At 47.7% G+C, this 26,873-nt stretch overlaps 1 protein-coding gene across 1 annotated transcript in view; it reads right to left on the bottom strand.

Moving 5' to 3' along the window:
• The window catches only part of wasf1 (WASP family member 1), a gene marked incomplete at its 3' end in the record, with an annotated part of 29,390 nt that extends 3,090 nt beyond the window's left edge, over nucleotides 1-26,300 (bottom strand). Inside the window, exons 1-3 of the mRNA XM_079753176.1 lie at nucleotides 26,267-26,300; nucleotides 2,759-2,913; nucleotides 2,045-2,179 (exon numbers count right to left, since the gene is read on the bottom strand). Of these exons, the coding sequence (XP_079609302.1) occupies nucleotides 2,045-2,179; nucleotides 2,759-2,891 (268 nt within the window). The 5' untranslated portion in view covers nucleotides 2,892-2,913; nucleotides 26,267-26,300. The remainder of the gene's footprint in view (nucleotides 1-2,044; nucleotides 2,180-2,758; nucleotides 2,914-26,266) is intronic.
• Nucleotides 26,301-26,873: the final 573 nt, after the last annotated feature.

Genomic DNA, 26,873 nt, shown 5'->3' with positions numbered 1-26,873 from the left:
AGCGCCCCTAAAGGCTAGAGGCAGTCAGGACCTCTCAATTATACCAGGGCCAGGGGACTAAGGAGTACACACACACACGCACACACACACACACACACACACACACACACACACACACACACACACACACACACACACACACACACACACACAAACAGACAAAACCCCCCCCCCCCCCACACACGCACACACACACACACACACACACACCACACACACCACACACACACAAATGTCATACTTCTATGCTAGCTTCATGTTGAATTTGTGAAAAACCCAAACCAGATGCATGTGTGTAGGAGAGAGGGAGAGAGGGCGATTGGTGGGCTTAATTCAACCAATTGGACAGTGATCATGACAGCTGTGCAAACCTCCAATAGGCTGTCCCAGGGGAGCAACGATGGGCTGTGAATGAGTGCATGGTTTTGGCAGGATCACACTGGTGGTTTCTCAAGGTGCCCTTGATGTGTGTGTGTGTGTGTGTGTGTGTGTGTGTGTGTGTGTGTGTGTGTGTGTGTGTGTGTGTGTGTGTATGTGTGTTTGTGTGTGTGAAGTGGTCAACCGTGAGGCAAAAAAAAAACGCACTGTAAATGCCACCAGGCGTATGTTTTACATTTTCCCTCAGCTAATCACTTTCCTTTTCTTTCAATTCATCGAGGAGGAAGTGAGACACACACACTCACATATTAAAAGTTTTGACCCCCCACTGCTGAACAATCATTTCCATCCATGTGGTGAGAATGAACACACACACACACACACACACACACGCACACAAGCACACATCTTACCCCCACAACAGTGCCCCCCCCCGCCCCTTCTATATGAATCATCCTGCAGGGCTTGTGCAGGCATGGAGACTTTCCAGGAGGATCCGGGGAGAGCAGGAGCAGAAGAAGATGGGAGAAGATGGGAACGGGAGAGAACGACTGGGATGAGTTATGAATGGGTTGGTGTGGGGTGGGGGGAGGGAAGAGGAGGGGGGGTTGAGCTGAAGGATGGTGTGTGAAGTAATCCTAAGGGTGAGGAGGTCCAGAGATTGCACATATAGGAGAACATGCTATGGTGGGGGTGAGGGGTGGGGCTGATGAACTGCAGATTGCAAGAAAGAAAAGCGAAGGGGGTTGGGGTGAAATGATAGGACAGTATGTTGACCTACAGTATAAAGGAGCATGCACGTACATTACTCTCCTGGCAACCCCCACTGCATTCCGATAAGCATAGCGCAAACATGAAGCGGTTCCTGCTCCATTGAGCCCAGCGCAGCTCATTATCAACACCTGCTCCTGGGCCGGCCCGGACTTCAGGGAGGCTTGGGGTATTGTGGTGGGGGGGCTCCGCGGGTCCTTGGGAAATCGATAAGGCACGGCGGAGCGTGGGATCATCCTAACCGTACTCTGGCCATTCTATCGCTCTATCGCTCTCTTTCTCACTCTCCCTCAACTCCTTCCTTTCACCCACTCTTTCTTACAATCTGCTCGTTACGGCGTTTCCCTTTTTATTTAGCGCTCGCAACGGATAGGAATGGGAGCGACCTCCCAACGATGGGAAGAGTGGCTAGGGGCTGGATGAAACGCGCTTCTTAGAACAGGAGCCAGAAGGTTTGTTTGTAGCGCTCGGGCTGAGAACACGCACATTGCACATGCTCATTCACCTCTGCTCACACAACCACCCCAATCCATACTGAGACGAGGAAGAAGCTGGCAATGATTTTGAGCAAGGGAAAATAAAAAGACATTGGCGATTGACTGGGAGAGAGAGAGAGGTATGGGCTTTAAATAGACAGAGAAGGTGAGGCCGTTAAAAGGCAATACAGATCTTGAGAGAGAGAGAGAGAGAGAGAGAGAGAGAGAGAGAGAGAGAGAGAGAGAGAGAGAGAGAGAGAGAGAGAGAGAGAGAGAGAGAGAGAGAGAGAGAGAGAGAGAGAGAGAGAGAGAGAGAGAGAGAGAGAGAGAGAGAGAGAGCCAGCCAGCCAGCGGAGGATGGAGATAAGAGGAAGAGAGAGCGAGAGACAGATAAGATGGGACCGTGCGGGACCACTCACGTTCCTCCTCCTTGGGGTCCAGCTGGGTGACGCTGATGGAGAGGCGGTCCACACGCTCCTGCAGGGAGTTGACCCGGAAGGAGAAGGTGTGGGCCTCGTTGAACAGCTCCCCAAACAGGTCCTCCGCATACTTACCTACACACACACACAAGAGCACACACACACACACACACACACACACACAGTCAGTTCACCCGTTCTCTGGTTAACTTAGCGTTGCGGAAGCGAGACCACGTCATGTGTTTTATGTTAGCAGCTTCTTCTTTGCGTGTTCTTTTAATCAGTAGGAAACACTTACAGAGAGAACCAGTGAAGTTTTTATTGTGCCTCAGTTGTCGCCCAGATTTACCTTCTGCGTAACAGAAGGCTGAATGGGTACATTATCGCACATTATGTGTTCTGGGTTCTTTTAATTGTTTTATTCATTTGTTTGTCGGTGAAATTTTTCATCTGTTAAATCCTCCATCTATTGCAGCTCTGGTGATCTAGACCTCATGGCCATTAGCATCTTCACTGGCAACAATTTAAATGCCTCAAATTAATTTATGAGAAGATGGCTACAGAAATTTGATTCTGATTAAGACAACCATTTTCAATACAGTGCCTACTTGTTTGTGTGTTACTGTGTGTGCGCGAAAGTGAGAGCGTGAGTGAATGAGCGTTTGCTTGCATGTGCATGCATGAGTGTGCGTGCGTGCGTGTGTGTCCACGTACTGAGGCTGCTCAGCTGGCGGATGACGTTGGCCAGGGAGATGTTGGTGACACACTCAAGCTCGTTCTTGATGTTCCTGGGCAGCACCGTGTGGCACAGGTGCCGGGGCTCGATGCTGCGCTTCACCAACGGCATGGCTCTGCTGGGCTGCCGCTACCTGCACACGCACGCACACACACGCACACACGCACACACACACACACACGCACACACACCAGGGAGGAGAGGAGAAGAGAGGAGCTTTACTCAGTGTTTCAAGACACAGTGTTTCAAGGTTTCATAGTTCTACTGGCCGCAGCGACTGACCACAATCCCCCCTAGAATTCACTTTTGATTCAATTCAGTTGAATGAACAGCCCACCGAGGCTGGTGGTACTTTATCACGGAGCGTCAGCACTGTGTCGGGACAAACAACATAAAAAGAGAACAACAGCAGACGCAGTATAATTCAGTGGTAGACATATCACAACAAAGAGTCCTAGTGGTGTTTATGCTGGTGAAGGCTTGCCACGGTATATTCCACATGCTCACATCCAAGACCAAATGGATAAAAAAAACGGGCAAATACTGAGGGAAGATGTGGCCGGGCCGGGGGGGGTGGACGGGTGGACGGGGGTGACGGATGGTTGGGGGGGCTAGAATAGCACAAGGAGAGAGCTGATTGCGGCTCTCCAGCCAAGAGGAGAGCGACCGGGGCGTAGAGACTTAAAAGGGGATGCCCAGCTGTGCTGCTCTTCCCTGTCTGTTCGCCTGAGTCAGCACCATCCTGCCTCCCAGATCACCCCCACATGCACACTTTCAAGCTATTGCTCTGGAGCGCTGGCAGCGTCTGTCTCCTGTGCTCAGCCAGGCTAATGACATTAGCGCTACAGTATTGGACCGGTTAGCCCTCCTCCACCTATACCGACGGCTATGCCAAACAGGGAGGAGCGAGCGAGGCCGGCAAAGGGGGTTTCCCGTTTCATCTTTCCACCGCACCCTGATTCGCTTTGACGAAAGAAAGACAATGAAATGCGTTGATGTGTTGAAGTGCACGGGGGTGTGTGTGTGTGTGTGTGTGTGTGTGTGTGTGTGTGTGTGTGTGTGTGTGTGTGTGTGTGTGTGTGTGTGTGTGTGTGTGTGTGTGTGTGTGTCAACACCCAGGTTAAATAAAACAGCAAACATCCAATGAAACAGAATCCCTCAACCCCACACATAAACACACGAAATACTGGTCTATGTGGACATTTGTCCGTCAAATAGTAGACGTAATGCAATGTAACGCCACCTTCATTCAGGCCAGCCAAAACATCCCGGACTCTAAAAGTGTGTGCGCTCTGAAAAACCCCCAATATTGATACTGCGGTCGTGTCGTGTTGCCTGGCTTCGGGTGTGCCAGCCTGGGAACACAAGGGGAGCTACGAGCGAGCCACAGGATCAGGTGACATCCCCCGTCGTCAAATGACACCGTCTCCATGCAATTTGACAACACGCCTTAATCGAAACGACACCTTCGCTTGTTAGCTCTGAACGCGACTGGGAGGCGACGGGTTTAATGGTGTGTGTGGATCAGGTGCGACGGCAGGATAACTTGATAAGGCCGGGCCCCGCCGGCGGTAGGCCTCATTACAGCAGCTGCCTGGTTCTGATAGCCGCCACTTTCGATCTCCTGCCTCGATGTTGGTGTGCCGTTTCGGAGGAATAAACGGGATTACTTAGCGTGGTCGGTGGAAATTTAGGGGTGAAAAAAAGAAAAGGGGCTGTTTAAGGACCGAAACTGTCCCGTCCCCGACCAGCCCCCTTTGAGGGCCTGATGGCCGAGGAGGAGATGGTGTCCTGTTTTAACAGGACTCGTTTTAAGGGTGATTCATCTTCAAATTGCCCCACAAAAAGAGTTGATGCCCATAAAAGGACAACTTGAGAAGTCAAGAGCTGTTTTTGGAGCGGCGGCGCGCCAGCAAGTTTGTTGCATCACCAACCAAGAAAGACTGTTTTAGATCCGCGCTCACCTCTAAAATAACAAATCCTCCACTCGCCCTTAACAGATTCATCTTCCCACACACACACACACACACACACACACACACACACACACACACACACACACACAGGTTCCTCAGGTAAGCCAGCCACATGCTGCACTTGACTGGGCCAACCTGTTTCTGGTCCAAATGCAAGGCTGACATTTTCTGCTGGCTTTTGAGGATAAGCAAAGTCCGGATCAACACTCCAGGGGTGCCCGGGGCCAAAATGAACTGTGGGCCCGCAGCGCTATGGGCAACGGTGGCCTTAAAATGTGCATTGCCAACATTGGATTTATTTATTAGGACTAACTAGTACTCCACCATACGACAAACTATGCACACAGGAAAGCATTCTGAAGCCAAAAGTCAGAATAGCAGCACATTGCTACAATGTGTTCCCCCATGTTTGCCTTTGTCAATTAGATGTGATTACGGGAGTTTATTTTGTATTGGCAATCTCAAAGATTTCTGTTTCGTTCTTTTGATGCGCCTTTGGCAAGAAGCAGTCATTTTTTAGAGACACAGACAGCGTCGTCACCGACACCCAGTTGGAAACATTCATAATGCCGCAAATGCGAAGGCTTTTAATATCTCAAAGGGACGTATGGAACTGACTCACCAATGCTAGTGGTACTGAGAGTAGCTTATTCTCTTCAGGTGCATTTCTAAAGCCTCATCCGCCTTCTCTGAACTGTGTTTGTGAAACCGAAAAAACGACTGGATCAATACATTGAGACAGTGAGCGGGGACCACAACACAGACTCTGACCTTAAAACAAAAACACCTTGTGGAGATGCCAAAGTAGGTTGACCATAAAAGGAGTGTGAAAGGAAACAGAAACCGACGTGAGCGAAGGGGAGAGGACAGAGGAGCCTGGCTGCAAAGGGTGTCAGGATGACAAGAAAGGTGTGAGAAGAGGGGAAAAAAGAGTGAGTGATTTGATGTGAGAGAGTGAGAGAACTAGTCATGGCGAATGGCGAGGGACATCTGGAAGGAAGCAGGATTTAGTTAGGAGCCTCAAGGTGTGTGTGAAGGGACGATCCCCATCGTTTCAGGGACAGGAGGATGAGTGCAACAGACTTGGTCACAGACATAGAGCATTGACGAGCCAATAGATAAAAACTGACTTGATTCAAAGCCTCGCGCTCATGTGCCACTGAGTATGTTCCTACAAAAATATAGGTCAACTATTCCCAAGGGTAGCATAGTATTAAAGCCATCCCTCACTGCATGGTACATGGCAAACCTTCAAATAAACACAAACTAATACAAAATGAATACCAAACTGTTCCTAAACTAGCCAGAACTGGTGATCATCCATCGTAGCTTGGTCAGGCCCAGCTAGGGGCCGTGTGCTCTGTACTCCTGGGGACGGCTTCTTGGCTCTGCGATCAATCTCCACAGCCTATATTCAATACGCCTAGTGCTCACAAGCTACAAGCCTCTCTGAACAAATGCATAAGAAAACACAATTGATCAGACCGCACGAAAAAGAAAAAGCTTTAGCAACAAGGCCATTGATAAAACCACAGCGATCAGAGAGAGAGATATGCCACTCACATTGATCCTAATGTAGGGAAAAGATGAACAGTTCCCCTGTTTGGTTTGTATCGTCTTTCAGGGGAGGCTGAAGTGAGGGTCATCGACGATGAACCTTTGGTGCACTGTGTTAAATATCTCGCTTTCCCCCACAGCAGAACAAACACTGGATCTGCCGCCTGTTTGACCCGTTGGGATCCCAGGCATTGGTTGCGTGTCCGCTGTACAACATCCTTGAATCCCTCTTGTTTATTTCTGCCTGCCCATCCATTAGACGCATGCACTTCCCCCTCCTCCCGCCCTGGACCTTCCCTCTAGTGGCGTCGCTCGTCTTGGGTGGTGCTGCCCACTGTCAGTTGTCACCATGGCAATGACCGTGGTGGGATCTCAATGGTCGCGTAACAATCCCCCAGGGGAAGTGGAAAAATCAAGCAACGGTGCATAATGGGTTCAGGTGTGGATGTGTGACAACAACTCTGTTACAGTGAACAGCAAAAGTGTGGACGCGTGATGATGACAGAGGTGAAATGACACAGACAGACAGACAGACAGACAGACAGACAGACAGACAGACAGACAGACAGACAGACAGACAGACAGACAGACAGACAGACAGACAGACAGACAGACAGACAGACAGACAGACAGACAGACAGACAGACAGACAGACAGACAGACAGGTTGCCATGACTAAAGGAGCAGGAGTGAGGGTGAGGGATAGAGATCCAAAGGGCACCCGTCCACAGTGAGGGGGCCCGAGCAGGAAGTGAGGGCGCGTGCCCCTGGGGCCCCGGGGTCAGCCTCCTGCGGTGCAGCTCATTGCTCCCAGGACAATACGCCCAACGAGGCCGTAATGAACCCCCTAATAGAGCGTCTACTCACTCACACTGCTGCACAATAGAGCAGGGGACCCCCGGCCCCGGCAGGTCAAGGACCCCAGTGTGGGGTGGGTGTGTGTGTGTGTGTGTGTGTGTGTGTGTGTGTGTGTGTGTGTGTGTGTGTGTGTGTGTGTGTGTGTTTGTGTACAGAGGTCAAAGAAACCCACAAATATCCATAGAAACACAATCACCCAACCACATACACACACACAAACACACCGAAACACTGGTCTATGTAGAGATCAGACTATTGGCGCCTCATTGAACAGCAGACGTGCGTGTGTTCGAGTATCGCCACACAGGTCGAGTAGAGATAGCCCTGAGCCGTGGACCGAGCTACTCAGAGGGCTTATGATTATTTCGAAAGTCGATATTCGTTCTGTCGACTGCAGTGGGTGAAAGTCCTAAAGCACATGTCTACACACTCACCGAGTCATGCTGCCTTGTCAATAAGTGATGCACACTCCCTTTGAGCCAGTGAGTGATCGTTATTTAGACTATTCGTTGCTAATCTTTATTCACGTGATTGTTGATTCTTTTTTTTGTTGATCGTTGAATATGTGAGAGTCAAGCCCATCATTAGCTTTAAACAGTACTTTATACAGCCCATGTGCATTACACCCACGTCGGAGCTCGGCCGGTCACGCCTTCACTTCTAAACACTGATTTCGAAGTTATAACCATAGGGGGAACTTTGAATAGTGCTACGGTCTCCTGGGCAGGTAAACACAGCAAGACACACAGGACTCATGCCTGTGATCACCTCTATCTCCCTCTGCCAGACCGCTGTGATTCAGTGCCTCAAAATCTGTAGAGCATCCAATATCTTTACCATATACGACATAAACTGCGGTAGTTTGTGACTTTTTTAACGCACCACCACAGCTGCGCTGTGGTGGTGCACTGTCTCTCTGTGTCATTTCACCTCTGTCATCATCACGCGTCCACACTTTTGCTGTACACTTTTCACTTTCAGCTTGGATGTCGGGACGTTGTTCTAAAACTCATCAGACACGTGGGGAACCAGCCAAAAAACTTTGCCTAGTGAACCAATCGTACACAGCCTTTCAGCAGCAGTACATGAATGCACAGCTTCAAAGGCCCCAGCCTATGCCGTGCCCAGTGGCCCCTGGGGGTCCCAGTCCAGCCATGCTCATAGTAACTGATTAAAGGTTATCTGTTTCTACGGCGAATGGCCTCTGGGCTATTGGACGCCGCCATGCAAGGCTGAACGGGTATGAAATGAGACTGTTCATTTCAAACAATCGATAATATGCCCGGGACAGACCTGGCTGCGCCTGGGGACGTTTACGGTGGAACAAAGAAACAGTAAATCCAGCCCTTGGATTGGTTTTACACATTGCCATCGAGAGTTTCACAGCGGGGCACCGGGTGTTCGTCAAAGTGGTCTGCCAGTGGGAACACAAGCCTCTTATCAGCGCTCCGATCTGATTTATGCAGAAACTCCTCCTCCGCACAGCCGTACAACAGTCCTCATGGTTGTCTCCGCCGTTTCATTCAAAACTTTTCTACCGTCGGCAAATCCCCAGAGAGCTCGTTCAATTGCTCAGAAAGATTGGCGCATTATCGAGGACCTACGTTAAAGAACATTTTTGCAGCGCGTTACATTCCTCCCCCCCGCTGCACTATAAACAGAAGCCAACTTAAGATACTGAAAGGCAGCCAATCAGGAGAGGCGGCAGAGCAAGGGTTACCAGTGGAGGGGGAGCGGGGATCAAACTGGTATGAGCGGTCACGACAGCTGGTTCAGATCAGTCCTTCAGAGAACTTCCCATGCTCATGTACAGATGGAAACCAACATGTGGAATAGGAAACATTCTCTTTGTGTAGCTCAACATACAGTATCAAAGCAAACCCTTTCAGGAAGGGATCCTGATAAGGAATGTGTACATTTCGTAAAGATACACTCCAGGAAGATCTAAACTTCGATAACAGCTTGAGATATCATCAAGATGACCTCCACCCTGAGATATGAAAATGTCTTATATTTGTCTTTTTTTAAACATATGCAACTTTGCGAAACCAGGTCAGGCTCGATGAAATCGGGGTTCCAATATGAGAGGTAACCAGACTCACAGAGCACTGAGTCTATAAGCACTGAGTCTATAAGCACGTGTCACAGCGTTGACAGGCCTCCTCTACGGTGAACCTCCCTTCCACACCCTTAAGTGTGCTATAATTTGCCAACCAGAATGGTTGCAGTTATCAGTCTTAGTGGTGAGCGTTTCGCCTTTCCAACCATGTGGTCGGCGGTTCGAGCCGGCGCTGTGTAGCACTGTGGCGTCAGACAAGAGTCCCCTACTCCTGCTATAAGTACGATACGTAATTTGCCTTTAGACGTGCCAGCGGATGTGATGGTTTAGTCAGAGGTGTATCCATGTCATGCGCCCCGCAGCTTGTAAACGGAGCGCACCGAGTGGCATGCTTCGCATCTCCCGTCTAAATATAACCTTTTTTGTTTGTCTGTCAGGTTTGTTGACCCCCCCCCCCCGTTAACCCACTATCTTAACAATGCTGTACAGGCTGGTCTCCAATGTATGGCTGCCAATTAAAGTGCTGTGCGCGCCTGTGCATTGCCCACCCTCCGCCTCCCAGCAGTGGCATGACACCTTCTGGTGTCTATGATGGTGGATAGCGTAATGCTACCCCACACGTTAATACACACACACACACACACACACACACACACACACACACACACACACACACACACACACACACACACACACACACACACACACACACACACACACACACACACACAGAGCCACATGCTAAAAATACAGCAGCACTCCAGGCTGTCAGGTTGGTCTCAAAGAGCTACGCCAACCAGCCTGGCAGAGGAAACCTACGCCAATATGTGTTGGAGATTTCTCTTTACTAACATTTTTCACCCAAAACCTTGGCTGCTTTTTGTAATTCATGCCTCATGATACATGCATGGATATGTAGGCCCGAAATGTATGCTTTTGTGTGGGTTGAGATGAGAAAAATGTCATTCCAGTTTCAAATGGTATTCTGGTCCATAGTTAGAATCCTTGAATCATTCCCGTCCCCATTTCTCACCCACAAGCTAAACAGGTATGTGTCCACAGTCAGGGAAGTGTGTGTGTGTGTGTGTGTGTGTGTGTGTGTGTGTGTGTGTGTGTGTGTGTGTGTGTGTGTGTGTGTGTGTGTGTGTGTGTCAGTCTTGTAACACACGGGCACAAAGGTGCTAAGATGGCAGTGGCACATTTTCTACCCGAGCTATGTTAATATAATAATGTTGCCTGACAACAAATATTTCACAGTATTCAAACAAGCTAGTCAGTAATTTCCACCAGCGAGTGGCAGCCTTGGCCATCGCAATGACTTCACAATATTGCTTGTTGTTGTTAGTTTTTTTGTTAATGTACATATAAATATATAGTGGCAATCTCATGAGGCAGGAATAAGGCTTGTTTGCCGTTTTTTAAATGAGTCTATGAACCAATACGTGAAATAGAGGCTCATTCACGCATAAACAATACATATCAACCAAGCGCACATTGTATCCCTTTTTATTAATAATTCACGACCGTTGCCCTTTGGTTGAATTTCAATATCGGGCTCTTACCCTTTGTATTTAAAGGTCTGACCTTTTCAACTAGAGAAAGTCCACTTCAGAAATTAGGGTACGTTAATTGGCCACACAAGGGCTTGCAATATCAGTAACTGTTTCGATTAGTCTCAATTTAATAAACACGTTATAATCTGGGGACCAGAGATTATAAACATTAGCAGGCATAACTTGGGTTATTCCAATCCTAATCAATCTTGTCTCTCATGTGCAGAAGATTAACGACACAACATGACTTCCGGCAGAGTGGTTCGACACCAAACCCACGTGGGTCCCTTTCTCTCCAGGGCCATTACACGGTGTTTAAGAGATTCACTCATTCATTCAACAAACATGCTGCATCATCACCACAGACACGCACACCGCTGAATATTCATGGAAAGCCTAATGAACGCACCGAGTCGAAGAGGTATGCGCTGAGTTCACAGAAAAAGGACCACAGCCGTGAATAATGAAGGCGCTAATGAATGTCTTCGCACCCGCACGGCGGCGCGCACTGGTTTAGGCTTTGACGGGAGAATGTCATTATACCGTCTCCCGTGTTTTCGAACGCGATCAGGAGCCGTGCACTCCAGAAACGATGCCGGTTCCGCTAACAAGAGATTGTGTCGGGTTATGCCTGCGAATGAGAATAATAAAAAATAAAAAAAGCGCACAACTTAAATGACATCTTTGTGCTGAGGAGAGACCGGACCTGTTCACCATGTCTGTGAACAGGTCTTTTTGAAAAGGGCAAATTGTTGCCCGAAGCGACTACGCCGACCAGCAGAAGTCCGTTGTACCCATCACCAGCCACCTAATCACATGAGATAGCCCGCCTTCTCTCCAATGAATAAGTCTTTGTTATCGGCAAAGCAGCAGTGTTATTTTTGGATTGTTTCTGCAATTATTCAAGCTATTGTATCTTAATATGACCCAAATTCATTGAGCGTTATTGTATTAATTGATTTTGTTTTCATAAATCTGTTGTTGATTTATGTATGTTTTTATGGGTAAGCTGTGAACCCCAGCACGCCAAGCTGACTACGCCTTTCTTAGGTAATCGGGATCTTTTAATAAACAAAAACATAAATACATAAACACAATAGGGGTTTGTGGTTGTGTGTTTGTATGTGCACTTGGTGGAGAATTAACGCCTGCCACCAGCCAATTGGGGATAGGTATATATATATATATATATTTTTTTTTCCACTCTGGCAGGCAAAAAGACAAACACACACACTTGATTGAAGTTTAAGGTTGAGAGCTTTGTGAAGTTCTGGGTTAAAGGATTTTAGAAAGTAGAAAATAAGAAAAAAAATGGTAGCAAAACAAATAAGGGACAGGGCCGATAATGTGTGGGTCGACACGGAGGGAAGCTTTGGAATGGCTACACACAGCTCAGGTGATACCTCAAGTGAATATTGCACCATGTCATTCATTGCACACCATCTATTACTATACTATGTGCCATGTTTGATAATTATCAGTTGTCAAACATGACAACCCCGTCATCTGAGGGATATTAATACTGATGTCAGAACAAGAGCAAGTACTATTTCAAGTGTGAGTTGATGTGGACTAGATGAGGAGTCATCTTTCACCGACCTGTTTTATTAGACTGCACATAATTGTCTTATTTCCCAGCTCAGAACTCGTAATCTGTTCGCCTGTGCAAATACTTGTCCAGAAAGAACAGAACAGTGCGTCCAAAAATTCAAAATCAAGTTTTGAATCCAAAGTATGAAAAATAGGCGGTGATCGCATGATGGTATTCAACATTTTTAACAGTGCCGCGTTTTAACAAGCTTCAGAATGAATAGAGTGCCAGCTCAAGCGATCAATGCAAGCAATTGTTAGCAATGGCCTCCCTGGTCTAAGCAAATGGTTCAGGGGTTTCGATTCCATTACAACAGCAGATTAAAGCACTGCTCTGGTTAATTTTCTCAATAACGATCACCTCGATGGCAATTACAGGGTATGGAGAGAAAACTGGCCACGGCAGAGAGAGATTTGTAAGCTTAATTCAACCAATTGGAAGGTGATCATGACAGCTGTGCAAACATCTAATAGGCCATCCCGGGGGGGGGCAGCGATTCTGTGGCCACACATGACTGAGCCGCTTCAGTCCGCACGGTTTGTGCAGGATAAACTGTCGGGTCCTCAAGGTGCCCTTGGGTGGGGGGGGGTGTGTGTGTGTGTGTGTCTGTGTGTGTGTGTGTGAGTGTGTGTTTGGCCAAGTAATATTCAGTACATCAGAGAATCGGTACATTGAAGGATTGGGCAGTTCTGTGTAAAATACGCCATTTCATCAATCCGCATTTCTGCTTTCTGATGGACAGAAATTGTCTGAGGTGGAACCAAAGCAACACATTGGACTGGCGGTTAGTCGTTTTCCTTCAACTCAGTGCTTTTTAATCAAAGGAATGCTGCAGACCTTCATGCAGAACCCAGAAGGCCCAAAGTCATAAACAACACACACACACACACACACACACACACACACACACACACCCCCCACACACACACACACAAACTTTAGAGTTCAATGCTGATCCAGTGAATCAAACCAAGCCTATCTTCTCCTTCAGCTGCATCCGTGACCAAACCAAACCATGTGACAGAAAATGCCCAGCGCAGGCAAACACAGAAAGCCCTGTTCCCTTCTGCAAATCGGAAGCATCACATACACACACACCAAACTGTGTACCCCGAACACACACTAAATCATATGGGCGTGTCAGCTGTGTGCCCTGAGCGATACCACTGCAGACTGCATTGGTCACTCTCCTGACCACAGGGCTGCCCCCCCCCCCCCCCTCTGGAGAAACAGCTTTTCACTAGGGGTCAAGAGGTCAGCCCATGGGCATCATGCGAGCTGCTTCTCATGCCATCTCATCTCCCCATCAGCAACATGCTGAAACCCCAATACTTGGTTGCTCATACCGTGTGTGTGTGTGTGTGTGTGTGTGTGTGTGTGTGTGTGTGTGTGTGTGTGTGTGTGTGTGTGTGTGTGTGTGTGTGTGTGTGATATATAGAGAGAGAACAATATTGACTAAATTAGGGCTATGGCACCATCTCTGCCATGATACCCAACAATAATAGTGGCATTGATTGGAACGGTTGCCAGGCCTGTGTGTGTGGGGGGGAAGGGGTCCTCAGGGAAGGGAACAGAGATGAGATTTGAAGACGCTGGGTGAATCTCAGTTAAGGCTGTCCCCATTATTTAACTGACTCACACTAGGTACAGCGCGAGTGCATAAGATAGCATTCAATCCCTACCCCACCAACGTACTGCCGTGCCCCGTGGCACGTAGTCCACAAGAAAATGCATTAAAGGGCAAAAAAATGCTCCCACACATGCATTCATTATCAACAACAACACAACCCCATCATCCATCATCAAGATTGATTTAATATTCAATCCAAACAGCTGTCTTCAAAGGCCCTGAGACAAGAGAGCTGGGGGGGGGGGGGGGGGAGTCCTGCCTCCGGCTGTCAGGCCGCATTGTGAGCCCCTCAGCTTGATTCCTATCGGCGTATCTTGAAAGGGAACCTAATCCATTTCTTCCTGCAGGTACAGCGCTTCACCGTTTTCTCGTCCCCTTCCTCTTGGTTGTGCCCCCTCGCCAGCCTCACTCCCCTGCCTCTCCTTTATCTTATCGCTGGTATCAGTCAAGCCCTGCAGCTTTCATTAATAGGGAAAGGGCTGGGCAGAATGGCGTGCGTGTGTGCGTGTGTGTGTGTGTGTGTGTGTGTGTGTGTGTGTGTGTGTGTGTGTGTGTGTGTGTGTGTGTGTGTGTGTGTGTGTGTGTGTGTGTGTGTGTGTGTGTGTGTGCCTGTGTGATGTCGTACTTCAACGTTTTCAGTGGTCGAATGCCCGACGTGGCATACCCCCCAGTTATCTTTGGCTCGACCACACCCGTCATGGCGCCCCCACCCCCACCTTGGCTACGGAGAAGGCTGTGACTCGCCTCCCACTCGGAGTAGGCAGCAGCCCCCCTTGTGTGACTCCTTCTGGGGTCCGGTCCCCACGAGGGGTGCTCTGCGTCGTTCCCCGTCCCGGATGACGCGCATCCGAGTCCGTCTGCGTTGCTGGACCATTTATGCGAGACATCTTATTTTTCTCTTGATTGTATAATGAGCACATCACACACTGGGCCTAATTGACCTGCTCCAGTCGTATTCTTTTGGGGGGGGAAATATCATCAAAATAACAGGAAATATCACAGCAAGAAAATTAGCACATTTATGTAAAGCAATTTACACTGAAAACACTGCTGGTTTTTCGCTGTAAAAAGGAAAACGACAAGGGCTTTGCCCATCTTCTCTCCCCGATCAACTGCAACACAAATCCCAACACACACACACACACACACACACACACACACACACACACACACACACACACACACACACACACACACACACACACACACACACACACACACACACACACACACACACACACACACACACAATTCAGACAGGCCTACCAGACTGAAATAACACGGTTTGACAAGGATTTCTGCACCCTTTCTTTTATCCAGCATTGGACTGTGGAGCTCCGTCGACACTTTCCCACCCAGCCCAACGTTTCACTCCGCCGGTTAAACACGCCAGAGGACCGGGCCGAGACGCCCATCAAGTGGGGGTCAGAGGACCCCAAGACTTCTTCTGGACGGCGAAACTGACACGAGACCGGGCGGACGTGTGATTGCTCCATTATTCCCGAGCGTGTTGAAAGCACAATAAAGGAATAGAGTGCAGTGGGCGGGGACGAGGAGAAAGACTAGAGGGGTGGCCGATGTTTTTTCCGAACGAGAGAGAGCCCACATAGCGGGATCCGACAGGCGGGGGAAGCCGGGGCGCGGTGTTCGGCGGGTGTCGCCGGGGCCTGTCTGTCAGCACCCATCACTCCTTCAGAGGCTCAGCCACGCAAACCAGGCCCGTGTCCCCCAGAGCCGCGGCTAACATTTACATAACGTGCACCGAGTTGACCTCCTGACTTCAACCGCCGCGGTAATACGGGTCCGCCCCCCCCCACCCGAGCCCTGGCTTTAGCCGACACGTGGGTGCCCCCCCGCCCCCCCCGGGCTGGGTAGCAGCGCGCCGGGTTAGCTGCAGTGCGCTTGGCTGGCACTCCGTCACTCTGATGGATGAGGGGTAATGGGATGTGCACGGGATGCACATGATCAGGGAGCCGCTAGTATAAAAACAAGCTATTACTCAAGAGTAGGGTTGGGCCGGTGTAGCCTTTTCCCGACCTCTTTGATAATTAAACAACGCTGAATCAGATAATATGCACCTTCACCACCAGATGGCGTGTGCTCGATAACGACACAGACAGTCAAGTGGAGCATCACGCGTGGATGTTCCCATGACATGCCACCAGGTGTGGGCTGATTAGCCGTTACAAGCCGTTTTGGAAATCTGTCCCTTATGACATCACAGGTGGGCGTGTCCACCTAGATGTGTGCTGGATAGATCAGTCTACCAGCCAATCCAGTGGACTGTAGCAAACGTTGCTCATCTATCCGTCACAGATCTAGGTGGACACGGCCACCAGTGATGTCATAAGGGACAGATTTCCAAAACGGCTTGTAACGGCTAATCAGCCCACACCTGGTGGCATGTCCTGGGACCTTTAAATGCGAGAATAAAAAGAAAAACGGTAACCGAGACAACCAAGTTACACAGTTTGCTGATGTAAGCAATAGGCTACGTTTTAATGCCACATACACACTGATATGTTCTAGTTTTGAAACGTGTTGGCTTTGCGACGTTTATGCGTAGCGTCCACAGTACTCCGGCATCCAAGAACCCCTACAATTGAGACTTTTGAAAACGTGGCTGAATCCGTTTTACTTTGAAAATCCTGCTTCCTGATTGGCTCCTTCCAACCCACCGTGTCCTTCCCTGATTCGTCGTGCTCTTATCATCTGACGTTTTTATGAAGAAAAGCTTTTGTTTTCGTCTTACTTGTACACACTTATACACTTATAAACGTATTAGTGACGTTTCATAATGAACAATGCCAGTACAGTCTTTGGTTTGCATAAAATGAAACCCGAAGCTCACACACCGCAGCCTGCTGATTAAAGGGAGTCCCCCCCCCGAACCTACTCATGCGAGTGCATGCACGTTTGGCACAGACCATGAATGTCATCCTTTATATATTTAAATGCCAGATAGGAAAGTCAACTGAGGCGATGGTTGGGATCAACTAGGAGATTCAAGACATTGATTCTTCTTCAAGTCTTCGATTACTCTGCAGCCTTACTATCTTAACGCCAAAGAAACATTGCTTTGAGAACAAGTAGACAAACACTCCCACTCTATCATAGGATAAACCAATTGACGTCAGCTCCCTTTCATAATAGTGATGATTGCAGAGATCTTTTCTGTAATCTTCCATGTTAACACGACGCTGGGTCGGTCATTAGCCAGAGGGGGTTTGATGAAAGCAGGGCACTAGTGGAGTGGATGAAGGATTCTAGCATGGCTCTGTAGTCAGCGCTCGCCTAGCTGGATGGCTGACATCACTCAGGCGCCTCAGAGGAAATAGTCATATTCACACATCCACCATCTTTCTGAGGCACCGGAGCTCTGCACGCAGAGGGACACTCACACAGTGTGTGTGTGTGTGTGTGTGTGTGTGTGTGTATTTGTTAACCAACATAGGCATCCCACTGCCCAACAGCAAGGGCAAAGGGCCATGGACAAAATGGATAACCTTCACCGTCCATTAACAGCCGATATGAATGCATCGTTCAAGAGTTGAGCGACGCACTCCTTTTTCTCCCACTTATGTAATACGAGCATAGAACCGCACTGTTGCTATACACTGGGACCTATAAATGGAATGGATTATGTAAGAGAAGCTCTTGTCTTAGAAGGATCGGTGTGTCCTTGGCCTGTTTCCCATGGGCTGTCTCTACTGGAGAGGCTGGCGTGTATTTCATGTCACCCAAACGCTAACACAGTAGGCCAGGGAATAGACAAAATACTCCAAAAACGCCCACCCGCCATTCAGCTGCCTTGCCTCCTCACAGGGCTCAGACGGAAGAGGGTGAAAGCTGTGTTCTTGGAAGTAGTGTATCTTATCACTGAAACCCAAACACAGCTAGCAGGGACTTGATGTCAATGTGTGGACCCTAAACCCCAAAAAGCGTCTAAGGCCGAACAGGTGAAGGCCAAAGCTTGCGATACCAAGTCATTATTGAGCATGCTATGTCAGATTGACACGTCAATTGTCTACAACCTCTGCCAGGGGTTCTCTACAGAAGCTCTGGTTCATTCATAAAGGGAGCCTCTATCTCTACACATCGTGGGAAGTTGATGTTGCACAGTCACCCTTGAACATTAGAGACAAAGGGAGAATAAGCTTGCTGACATGCTTGCTTCCCATGTTGCTCTCCTGAGACGGGACACCGCCATGAGGGCCTGACGGACACATGCCAAGAGCCACTGGCGGCCAGATCAAGACCCACAACACCCTCCCCCCAATGCTGTAGTTGCCTAACTAAGGATTACCAAGATGACAGAAAATAACAGAATGCATCAAACGTATTCACTGACTGTATTAAAAGGAGTTTTTTCCTTTGTTTGGTCAGTTGATGTTGAAAGAACTGTTTGAATAAAAGTGTTGGACGCAAAGCTGAATAATTAACCTTATTAAAACACAGGCCTACTTCAATGAAAATACCAGCCGGTTGAAAATACTTAATCCAAACTCTTTTAGATTGGCTGTGTCATTCTTCTGCCATCATATAGGGGCAGATGTATTTGAACAATTGCAATATGGTGTTCCTCATTAACTGCTTTCAATGTGGCACTGCATCACAGTTAATATGAAACACCACACATTTATAATAAAGCCAAACTATCGGTTCACTCTTAGAATAAAGCCTAAAATATAACAGCGTACTCCTTTATAAAGAAACAGATCTTAATAAAACTAAATAAAAGCAAATCAATCCTATTCAATTCCCTTTCAGAGCGCACCGGATTGATGCAGTTAAAAAAAATGAAAAGATCCCTGGATTCATGTTATCAGACCTCTCTGGTGGATATTTGTGTCAAACACAACTCTGGTGGGAAACGCTATAGTGAACCCACACTGATGGGCTGTGTCGGCGGGCCGCGCCGCCACAGATCGCCTTCCCAACTGGTCCCGGTCCAAGACTAATCCTGCCTCCTGGAGATGAGGGGGAAATGCAAAGCGGGCCGGGGACACTCGCTGCGAACGGCAAATGAACTGCTAAATATTGGCTTCTCACTTAAGGCGGCAGCAGTCTGTGTACACAGGGACCCCTGCTGAGAAATTGTGGTCAAACACATTAAGATGCTAAAGAGCTAGCTTCCTCTCCGACCGCGCCTCCTCCCCTAAGCATCCCTTGGCCGCCGCCGCCGCTGCGCTCCTCTCTTCTTCCCTTCTTTCATTCATTTAAGAGATTCCGTTTTTTCGCCATTTGAAAGGAGTGGGTGTCCCACTTGCATCTAATGATGTTCCTTGTGAGCACTGAAGGAGAGAGGGAAGCAGTGACGCATTAGAGAGAGAGCCTGTTAAGGATTGAAGGATCCCGTCGTGGCATCGCTGTTCAGCGTATACCCCCGTTCCCGGGAATGGGATGGGAATGTATTTCTCTCCGCTCTGCCGCCGCCTCAGCAGCAGTACAGTAGAGGCAGGGAGGATGAAAGGGTTGGAGGAGGGACAATCTGTATGCAAACCCCCCCCAGCACATGTGCGCCTGGTATGCGCCTCAGACTGATGAGCAAACAGCGCATCCCTTCAATTGCTTGCATTTTCCTCTCTCCGGCTGGCTCCATCTTTTTTCTTCTCTCCCTGTTTATTCCTCGTCCCCCTAACAAACGCTATTCCTTCTTCCTCGCCAGTCCAACACCCCCCCCACCCGCTCTCCAGCCCTTGACGGGGCGGGGGTGCGAGAAGAAAAATGAGTGCTGATGACAATCCTAATGGAAGGGCTGCGTCGTCTGTAATTGAATACAGACGTCCTGAGTCCTGACACAAAGGCCTTACAGTAGCTGACATGATAAACGCAGCACGCCTCGCATCTCCCAGGCCCCCTATCACTCAACAGCACATCTCCACGGCAACCTGAGGCATCCAACGTTCTGGTTCAATGGAAACCAATCAGTGGAAAAGACAGGGAGCCCGGGCGTGGAAGGGTGCGAGAGACAGAGAGAGAGAGACAGAGAGAGAGAGAGAAAGGGGGAGAGAGAGAGGAAATATTCAAATGAACAGTTGTGGGGGGCACGATGTGAGAGCAGAGTAGTGACTGGAAAGGGAAGAGAGTGAAAGAGAGAGGGAGATGCTGATACCCATTATGGGATCAGTGGTTTGCTTAACTTTGCATATTCAAATGTTGTAAAATAAATGTCCAGAGTAATAAATGTCCACAATGATTTATGTAATTGAGGACACATAAAAGAGTTAAAAGTGCTTTAGGTTACATTTAAGAGCCATTATTTGAGTGAAATGTGCCGTGAAAATTTCAGTTTCAAGTGGACTGCGCCTGCCTCCTTTTGAGCAAATTTACAGTAGATTAAGACCCCTTCTGGGTCTGACCTCTGACTAATCAGTGTACCTTTAATCAACCATTAATTAACATCAGTTAAAGAGGTAATAGGAAACATAGCATTAGCCTACGGGTGAGGGCTAGCGATAAGTTTAGTGGGTTACCCATATTAAATAATGTCTTGACTCTCTTGACCACTCTAAACTCTAACCTCCAGCTCCGTGAAGGGGCCCTGCACCCACTTGGCATTTCAACACAACAGAGGTCTTTATTGCAGGCGCACTGATGTTCGCACCGCATGCGCAAAACGGAAGCATATAGACATACACACACACACACACCCAGAGCACACCATTAGTAGCTGGATCCATTGATACAAAGGCTACAGTATCCCACTGTTCATGGATTAAACGTGATGCTGTGTTGTTAAGACACAGAAAGAGGAAAAAAGGCAGAGATGAGGAGGAAGAGAGACAGAGAGTATCGGACTACGTTCACTCGTAGGCAGACATGATAATGGCAGCAGGGGGCGCGGCATCCGCACGCAAGCCCTAACTGACCCTATTGTGTCTGCAGTGGTGGAGCTCTTTGTGGAGGGAACAGGTCAGGCCCGCCAGGCGAAACCCTGGTTCTCGGGTTTTCCTAATACCTGGCAATGGAGAGGCGAAGCCTGACACCATTTCACCCCCTGCGGCCTCTTTGGCATGGCTGCCCATTCATTTTCCCCCTTGGAGATCACAGTAATTGTCCAGATCTGGTCTGTGGTTACCGACTAACTAAAATGTACAGCTAGCCCTTCTTTCTGGTATTCAATAGAACTTGCAAGTGAGTCAAAGCGTGCAACCACTTTTGAAACAACAAAATGCAAAGCCTGCACAAGCAGTACTTCACAAGCAAAACAAACAGATATGAGTGCAGAAGAGCTACAGCAGAAGAGCTCCAGCAATCAAATCAAGGGTCGGCCGTTTCTTTACTCACACTCCCGAAAATAAGGATTACTTTGTTTTGTTTGGTGAAATCGGTGGTTGTGACATGACGCCACCATCGTAGACATTGCAACCCCTTCAGATCCTTCATATTAGGTGCAGTGCGGGATAATAACGGAGATCTAGTCTGACATCCAGTCAGACGGCACCCACACGTCACCCCACACTCGCACGGTGGTGTCCAAAGCGAGCCACAGCTCGTGATGTGGCTCGCATCTCATCTCATCTCATTCCATCTCATCCCATCTCATCCCACAGTAAAATACCAATGACAGAATGACTGCTTAACTTAAATAACTAGAAATTCAGCACAAGTCCAAACTAATGCCAACTACCAGGGTGTGTTCCCCGGATGCCGCCGTGGTTTAAGACTCCTGGCTGATTGATGAGTCCTGAAGGTTTCCATCTGCAGCTCCATCAGCAAACAGACAGCTGTTTACCGAGGCTGCGAACAAACAATTAGATAATCCAAGCCTTTAAGCCATTCATCGAAACCAGTCTGCCCACAAGACTTTGGCTGCAGACTACTTCCTGCTGAGTATGTTTCCTTAATAGAACCGAACTTTAGGATGGAAGGGATCAGTGTCTGCATCAGTAATCCAAAGCCAGTAAATAATTCTTAAGTAATAGTCCCTAAAGTAATTTAATAAAGATATTTACTTAACGCAACGCCCTTATTGTATCAAGGTATTTTAGCTTACCTTTAAGCTTAACATGGTATGAGTAAGACACTCTCTACTAGGGCTTATCATGAAACAAGCGGTAGCACAGTTCACACTCTGTGAGTGCTTTGCAACACAGCAGCTGTGTTACCAGCAGAGACCAGTGGGGGCGATGTGGTGCAATGCCGGGCCCGACCGCGGCCCTCTGCGACAGGGGGGACCACTGTGACAGACATATGAGTGACAGTGGAGGAGACGCAGCCAAGCAATATAAATAAACCACCACTTGCACTTTAAAACTTTGATAGAAGACATAAGAGAGGAGGAGGAGATGAGAGGGAAGAGGTACATAAGAGGAAGAGGCAGGGATCAGGGTGGGGGGGGGGGGGGGCTGGGGGATGGTAAGGTGGCAGTCACATGGGAGAACAACAATGAGACAGGTTTATTTCTGAGTGTCCCTGTCAACTTGCTCGGAGATGCCGTTGACAGCGACGCCCTCTTCACCCATGGGAGAATGAGGATGCAGGGGGAAAAACTAAACAAAAAGCAAAGGGTTGAAAGAAAGAGAGTGGTGTGAGAGAAATGACTAGAATCACTGCGGCGGAGCAGGGAAGACATTAGAACAGGAAGAACGGGCCGTTTGTTTAGGAAGAGAAATAAGACAGCTTCACCCCTGCTTGATACAATATATAGAACCAACAGGGAACACAAATAGACTGATACACTTTAGCTGCAGCATTACAGATATATACTTGTTATGTTTGGTTATAATATTAAAAGAGTGGAATTGATCCTCACTTGAGATTTCTCATTAACAAGGTCTTTGGGAAGTAGTAACACCACCAGCCTTTATCGTTGAACGTGCTTTGACAATCAAGCTGCATGCATTAATGCGGGGTATTCCAAAAAAACATTAAACATTAGGACACCGAAGCTTTCTGATAGCGATGTGGTAGTGTGGCTGGTGGAGGGGTTCAACACCAGTGGTGCCAGGGAGAGCGGACCCTCACAGATTATAGCATAGTCCATATTATAGTTGGGTTAAAAACTCAGTGTTGGCACCTTGGCCTTTGAGAAGAAGAAGGGCAACACAGTGCCAGCCCAGGCTGAGAAAGTTGTGGGGAAAGCCAGGAAGGTGGCGATGGAGGCGGTGGCAGAGGGGGAAGAGATACAAGGGCCACCAGTCAGAACTGAGGCTGAACCAAGCCCTGGTGTCCCGCCGTGGGTCCGGGCGAGACCGCAGACAGAGGCGGCATTATGGAGCCCGTGGCCAAGGCCAGTAAGGGACAACAATGGCCTCTTGTGTATACGGGAGGCCGTGCATGATCGCAACAGCTGGGAGATAGTGGAGCCACAGAGAGAAACTCCTTATCCAGGCCATGCACGAACGCCGAAACACACACCCTCCCTCTCCCTTTCTGTCTCTCTCACTTCATCTCCGTCCTCTTTCCCGGAATCCCTTGCCCGCATTAACTTCATGTGAGCAGGCAGCAGTCACTGATGTTCCTCGTTTTCCACTTGCACTCTTTCCTTTTATATTTCTCTGAACTCTTTTATATTGTTATTATTCTCTGTGTCATGCCATCAGCCCCTCTCGTCATGAGCGGGCAAGCAAATAAGACTCTGGGGGAAAACAAGAGATACAGAGAGAGGGAGAAAGAGGGAGACAGACATTGTTCTCGTGGCTGGCATTGGATAACCAGAGTGGCAGAGGACTGGCAGAGGATCATAGAAATGTCAACAAGTAAGAGAGGTCCAATAAGCCTCTGCAGGAGAGATGCCAAAGCTCGCTCTACCGCGAGCGGCCTCAGGAGCCCAGAGAGGCAGAGAGAGAGCGATGGAGATAGAAAAACAAAAACTAGGATTTGTGCTGGAATGTTGCCCCCTTAAGAAGAAACACTCTGAATTAAGTTGCACTCTATTTAGAGAACCCCAATTATCTGAGATCACGGCTTGGGTTATAAACAGCTAACTGATAATCGATGTGTGCACCTAAAGAAGAAGAAATACGTTTTCTGTGTATTTCCGTCTCATGCCTTCTGCTCTTTATCCATGTTTTATGGAGGCTGTATATGGTTGCTTGCGTGAAAAGGATAACAACAAGCTAATAGACGAGGACACAGTGAGATACCAAGGACAGTAGTTTGTGATCACAGAGAGTCTAGGTCAGCGTGTCTCCTTGTCCTATCTCCTCAGAGGGAGATGGGAAAATTCGATCCCTGTTTCTATGAACATTATCGTAAGAAGAGCTGTTGATATGTATGCATTATATTCCTTAACTAAGAATCCTGAAAGTCTTCGGACACCATAGTTGTGTGTGTTTGCCGTCCCCATTCTTCTCTGCTAGTAGATATTAATGAAAGCAAATGCCAAAAAAGACAGGTTCAGCCAGAGTTCTGACAAGATCCGTGGCCTTCAAAAGGGTCCAAGAAGTTCCTACTTGGGTTGCAAGTTGCAACGCCACTACTGAAATGTCAGTTCTGTACCGTTTGGAGGAGAGGTCCCTTAAACCATGGGGCATCATACTTAAAAACAATGGCATGACCTTAAACAATTGCACTCTATAAGCAAACGAGATGCATACTTTCAAACCAAACACACAACACAGAAGAAAACGACACACATGACTGGTGATGAGCATCAGAGATTATTTAAGTCGGGATTTAAGCAGAAGATATCGGATGGGATTCTCTTTGAGTTATACATGGAAACATTTTCAAACGTGTCTTTCTCCATTGACCATGTATTGGTAACTCAGTCCAATAAAGACAATTGGTGAAGGGACATAGATGCAAAGATCATGTGAGTTAAATCCATGAACAGGCCTACTCTGTTCTCCTATGTTTGGTGGGCGGTGCTGCAAACTTGTAACAGCTGCAGCCCCATCAGTCTATTTAGTCTGAGAGGTCAAGGCAGTTATTTGCCTATACAACAACATGACCTAGGCTACTGACTGTGGCAACCTTTACGGGATTTAAGCAGAAGATATTGCTCAGTGCATTGACATTATATGACTGGTACAGTGCGTTACGTCCCAGGTGTTAGTTCCATACACCTAGGGACAAGTCCCACTGCCTTGAGTCTGTTTCTGATGGCCACAGATTACCTGTTGCATTGTGGTTAATATAATACGTTGGGAATGATGTGGGTTTTCCTTGTGATTTGCACTGTTAAGCTTCCAATTGTATTGATTTTGCTCTGATGCAATACCCAATGCAGCAGCATTATGTCACTTCATCTTTTGTCTGCTAATCCAGTGTTCAAAGCGGGTATCATTTCTAGTTGTTTTTTTCTCCCGATTGACTCAAAATTGGTCAATATGAGAGTTTGTTGCAACAGTCAATGTAACGGGAGAGTGGAGAGCTTGCTTTTGGTACATTTAAAGATACCAGTATGTTTCAACCCTTTTATCAAGGCAGAGGACAAATAACGATATACTTGGAAGGATAGATAACATGAAATTGGTTTCTGTCTTCATCTATAGCTTTCCGTGCCCATTTCACGTTCTGGTCAAATGTCTTGCACTGTGCTCCAGTTGCAGAACCAGATGGGACTCTGTGTGATTTCGTTATATGCGTTCCTATACCGCTAACAAAAATATTTATTTCTATGACCCTGCTTTTTTTCCCCGGTCAGTTTTCCCTATAACATTTGAAATAACATAACGTTTTCAAATACCACAGAGCATTTTGTTCATTAGGCTGAGGGGCTACCATCCCCCCTTTACTGCAAACCCAGCGAGCTTGGAATACGACCCCAGTTCCTATCCTCTCTCGGCAAGGCGATGCTTTCTTCGTGGGAAAAATGTAGTCGCGCCATGCAAAAGCTATTGGTTGTACAACAGCGTCTCAACTCGCAAACCTAATCTTTCTTCTTTTTTTCACTACACTTGAACGATAAAGTGTTGCTTAAAAATGGCAGGGGGACGATCTATGCATGTTATCGCTCTGCATTAAATTGTCCGGAATGCCAATGCATCTAATGCAGTTTGTGTAAAAGGGGAGCATACTGTTCACATACAGTTATACAATTTGTGAATGTATACACAACATGCGCGATGTCGCAAGGGAACTTTAAATTGGTGAAATGTAACACTGTTTGCATTTCTTTTTACGTGATAACGTTTATAAATTGCATTTAACACTTGTCACCTGTGCCAGCGTATATTGATGGTTAGAGCTCTGTTGAATTACTACCAACATTGCAAATCTGCAAGCAACCATTAGTAACTGTTTCTAGAGTAAGCATGTTACCTGAAATAAAGAAGTTATTCGTAGAATTGCATTATTGCATGACGCCTACCTGATAAGTGTGTTCGGTTCGTCTTATTTTCTTCCCATTCCTACTGAGTTAAGAGCGTTCAATCGTATCTAGTAATCGCAATCTCCAGCCTGGGTCCATATTAGAAGTGCCACTGATAGCCTGTGTAAAACGAGTCCTGGTAAAAAGCAGCAGTGGAGATGGATCAAGTCACTCCCTTCAGAAAGGGATCCACAGAAACGAATGTAGTGTTAAGGGTAATTAATCGGCTGCAATCAAGTAGATCCCATACATTGTGGCAGGCATATCCACTGCTTTAGTACACATTTACAATTTCTGATTTTCTTAATGCAAAGTAAGTGAAACCACGTTTGATCTTGTGGAGATGCACCTATTGCGAACTGACATAATGGTACGCACCACTCTATTGTTGGCGCGCTGGAGCGTCCCGTACAACTGCTTGGCATGCCCAGCAGAAAACGTGCGCGTAGGCTTGATTGGCTGGTTACCTCCACCCGCACTCGGCCGTCTAAATAAATATACTAAATACAAACTTACTTTATAAACGTTAATTGTTCCAATGAATTTCCATATTTGTATCTCCAAACTGGACTTTTTTTTCTAAATAAAATCCGTTGTTCATCAATAC

This window comes from Pollachius pollachius (assembly GCF_949987615.1).
Source record: "Pollachius pollachius genome assembly, chromosome: 16".
NCBI classification, from domain to species: Eukaryota; Metazoa; Chordata; class Actinopteri; order Gadiformes; family Gadidae; genus Pollachius; species Pollachius pollachius.
This window is presented reverse-complemented; position numbering and strand designations above follow the sequence as displayed.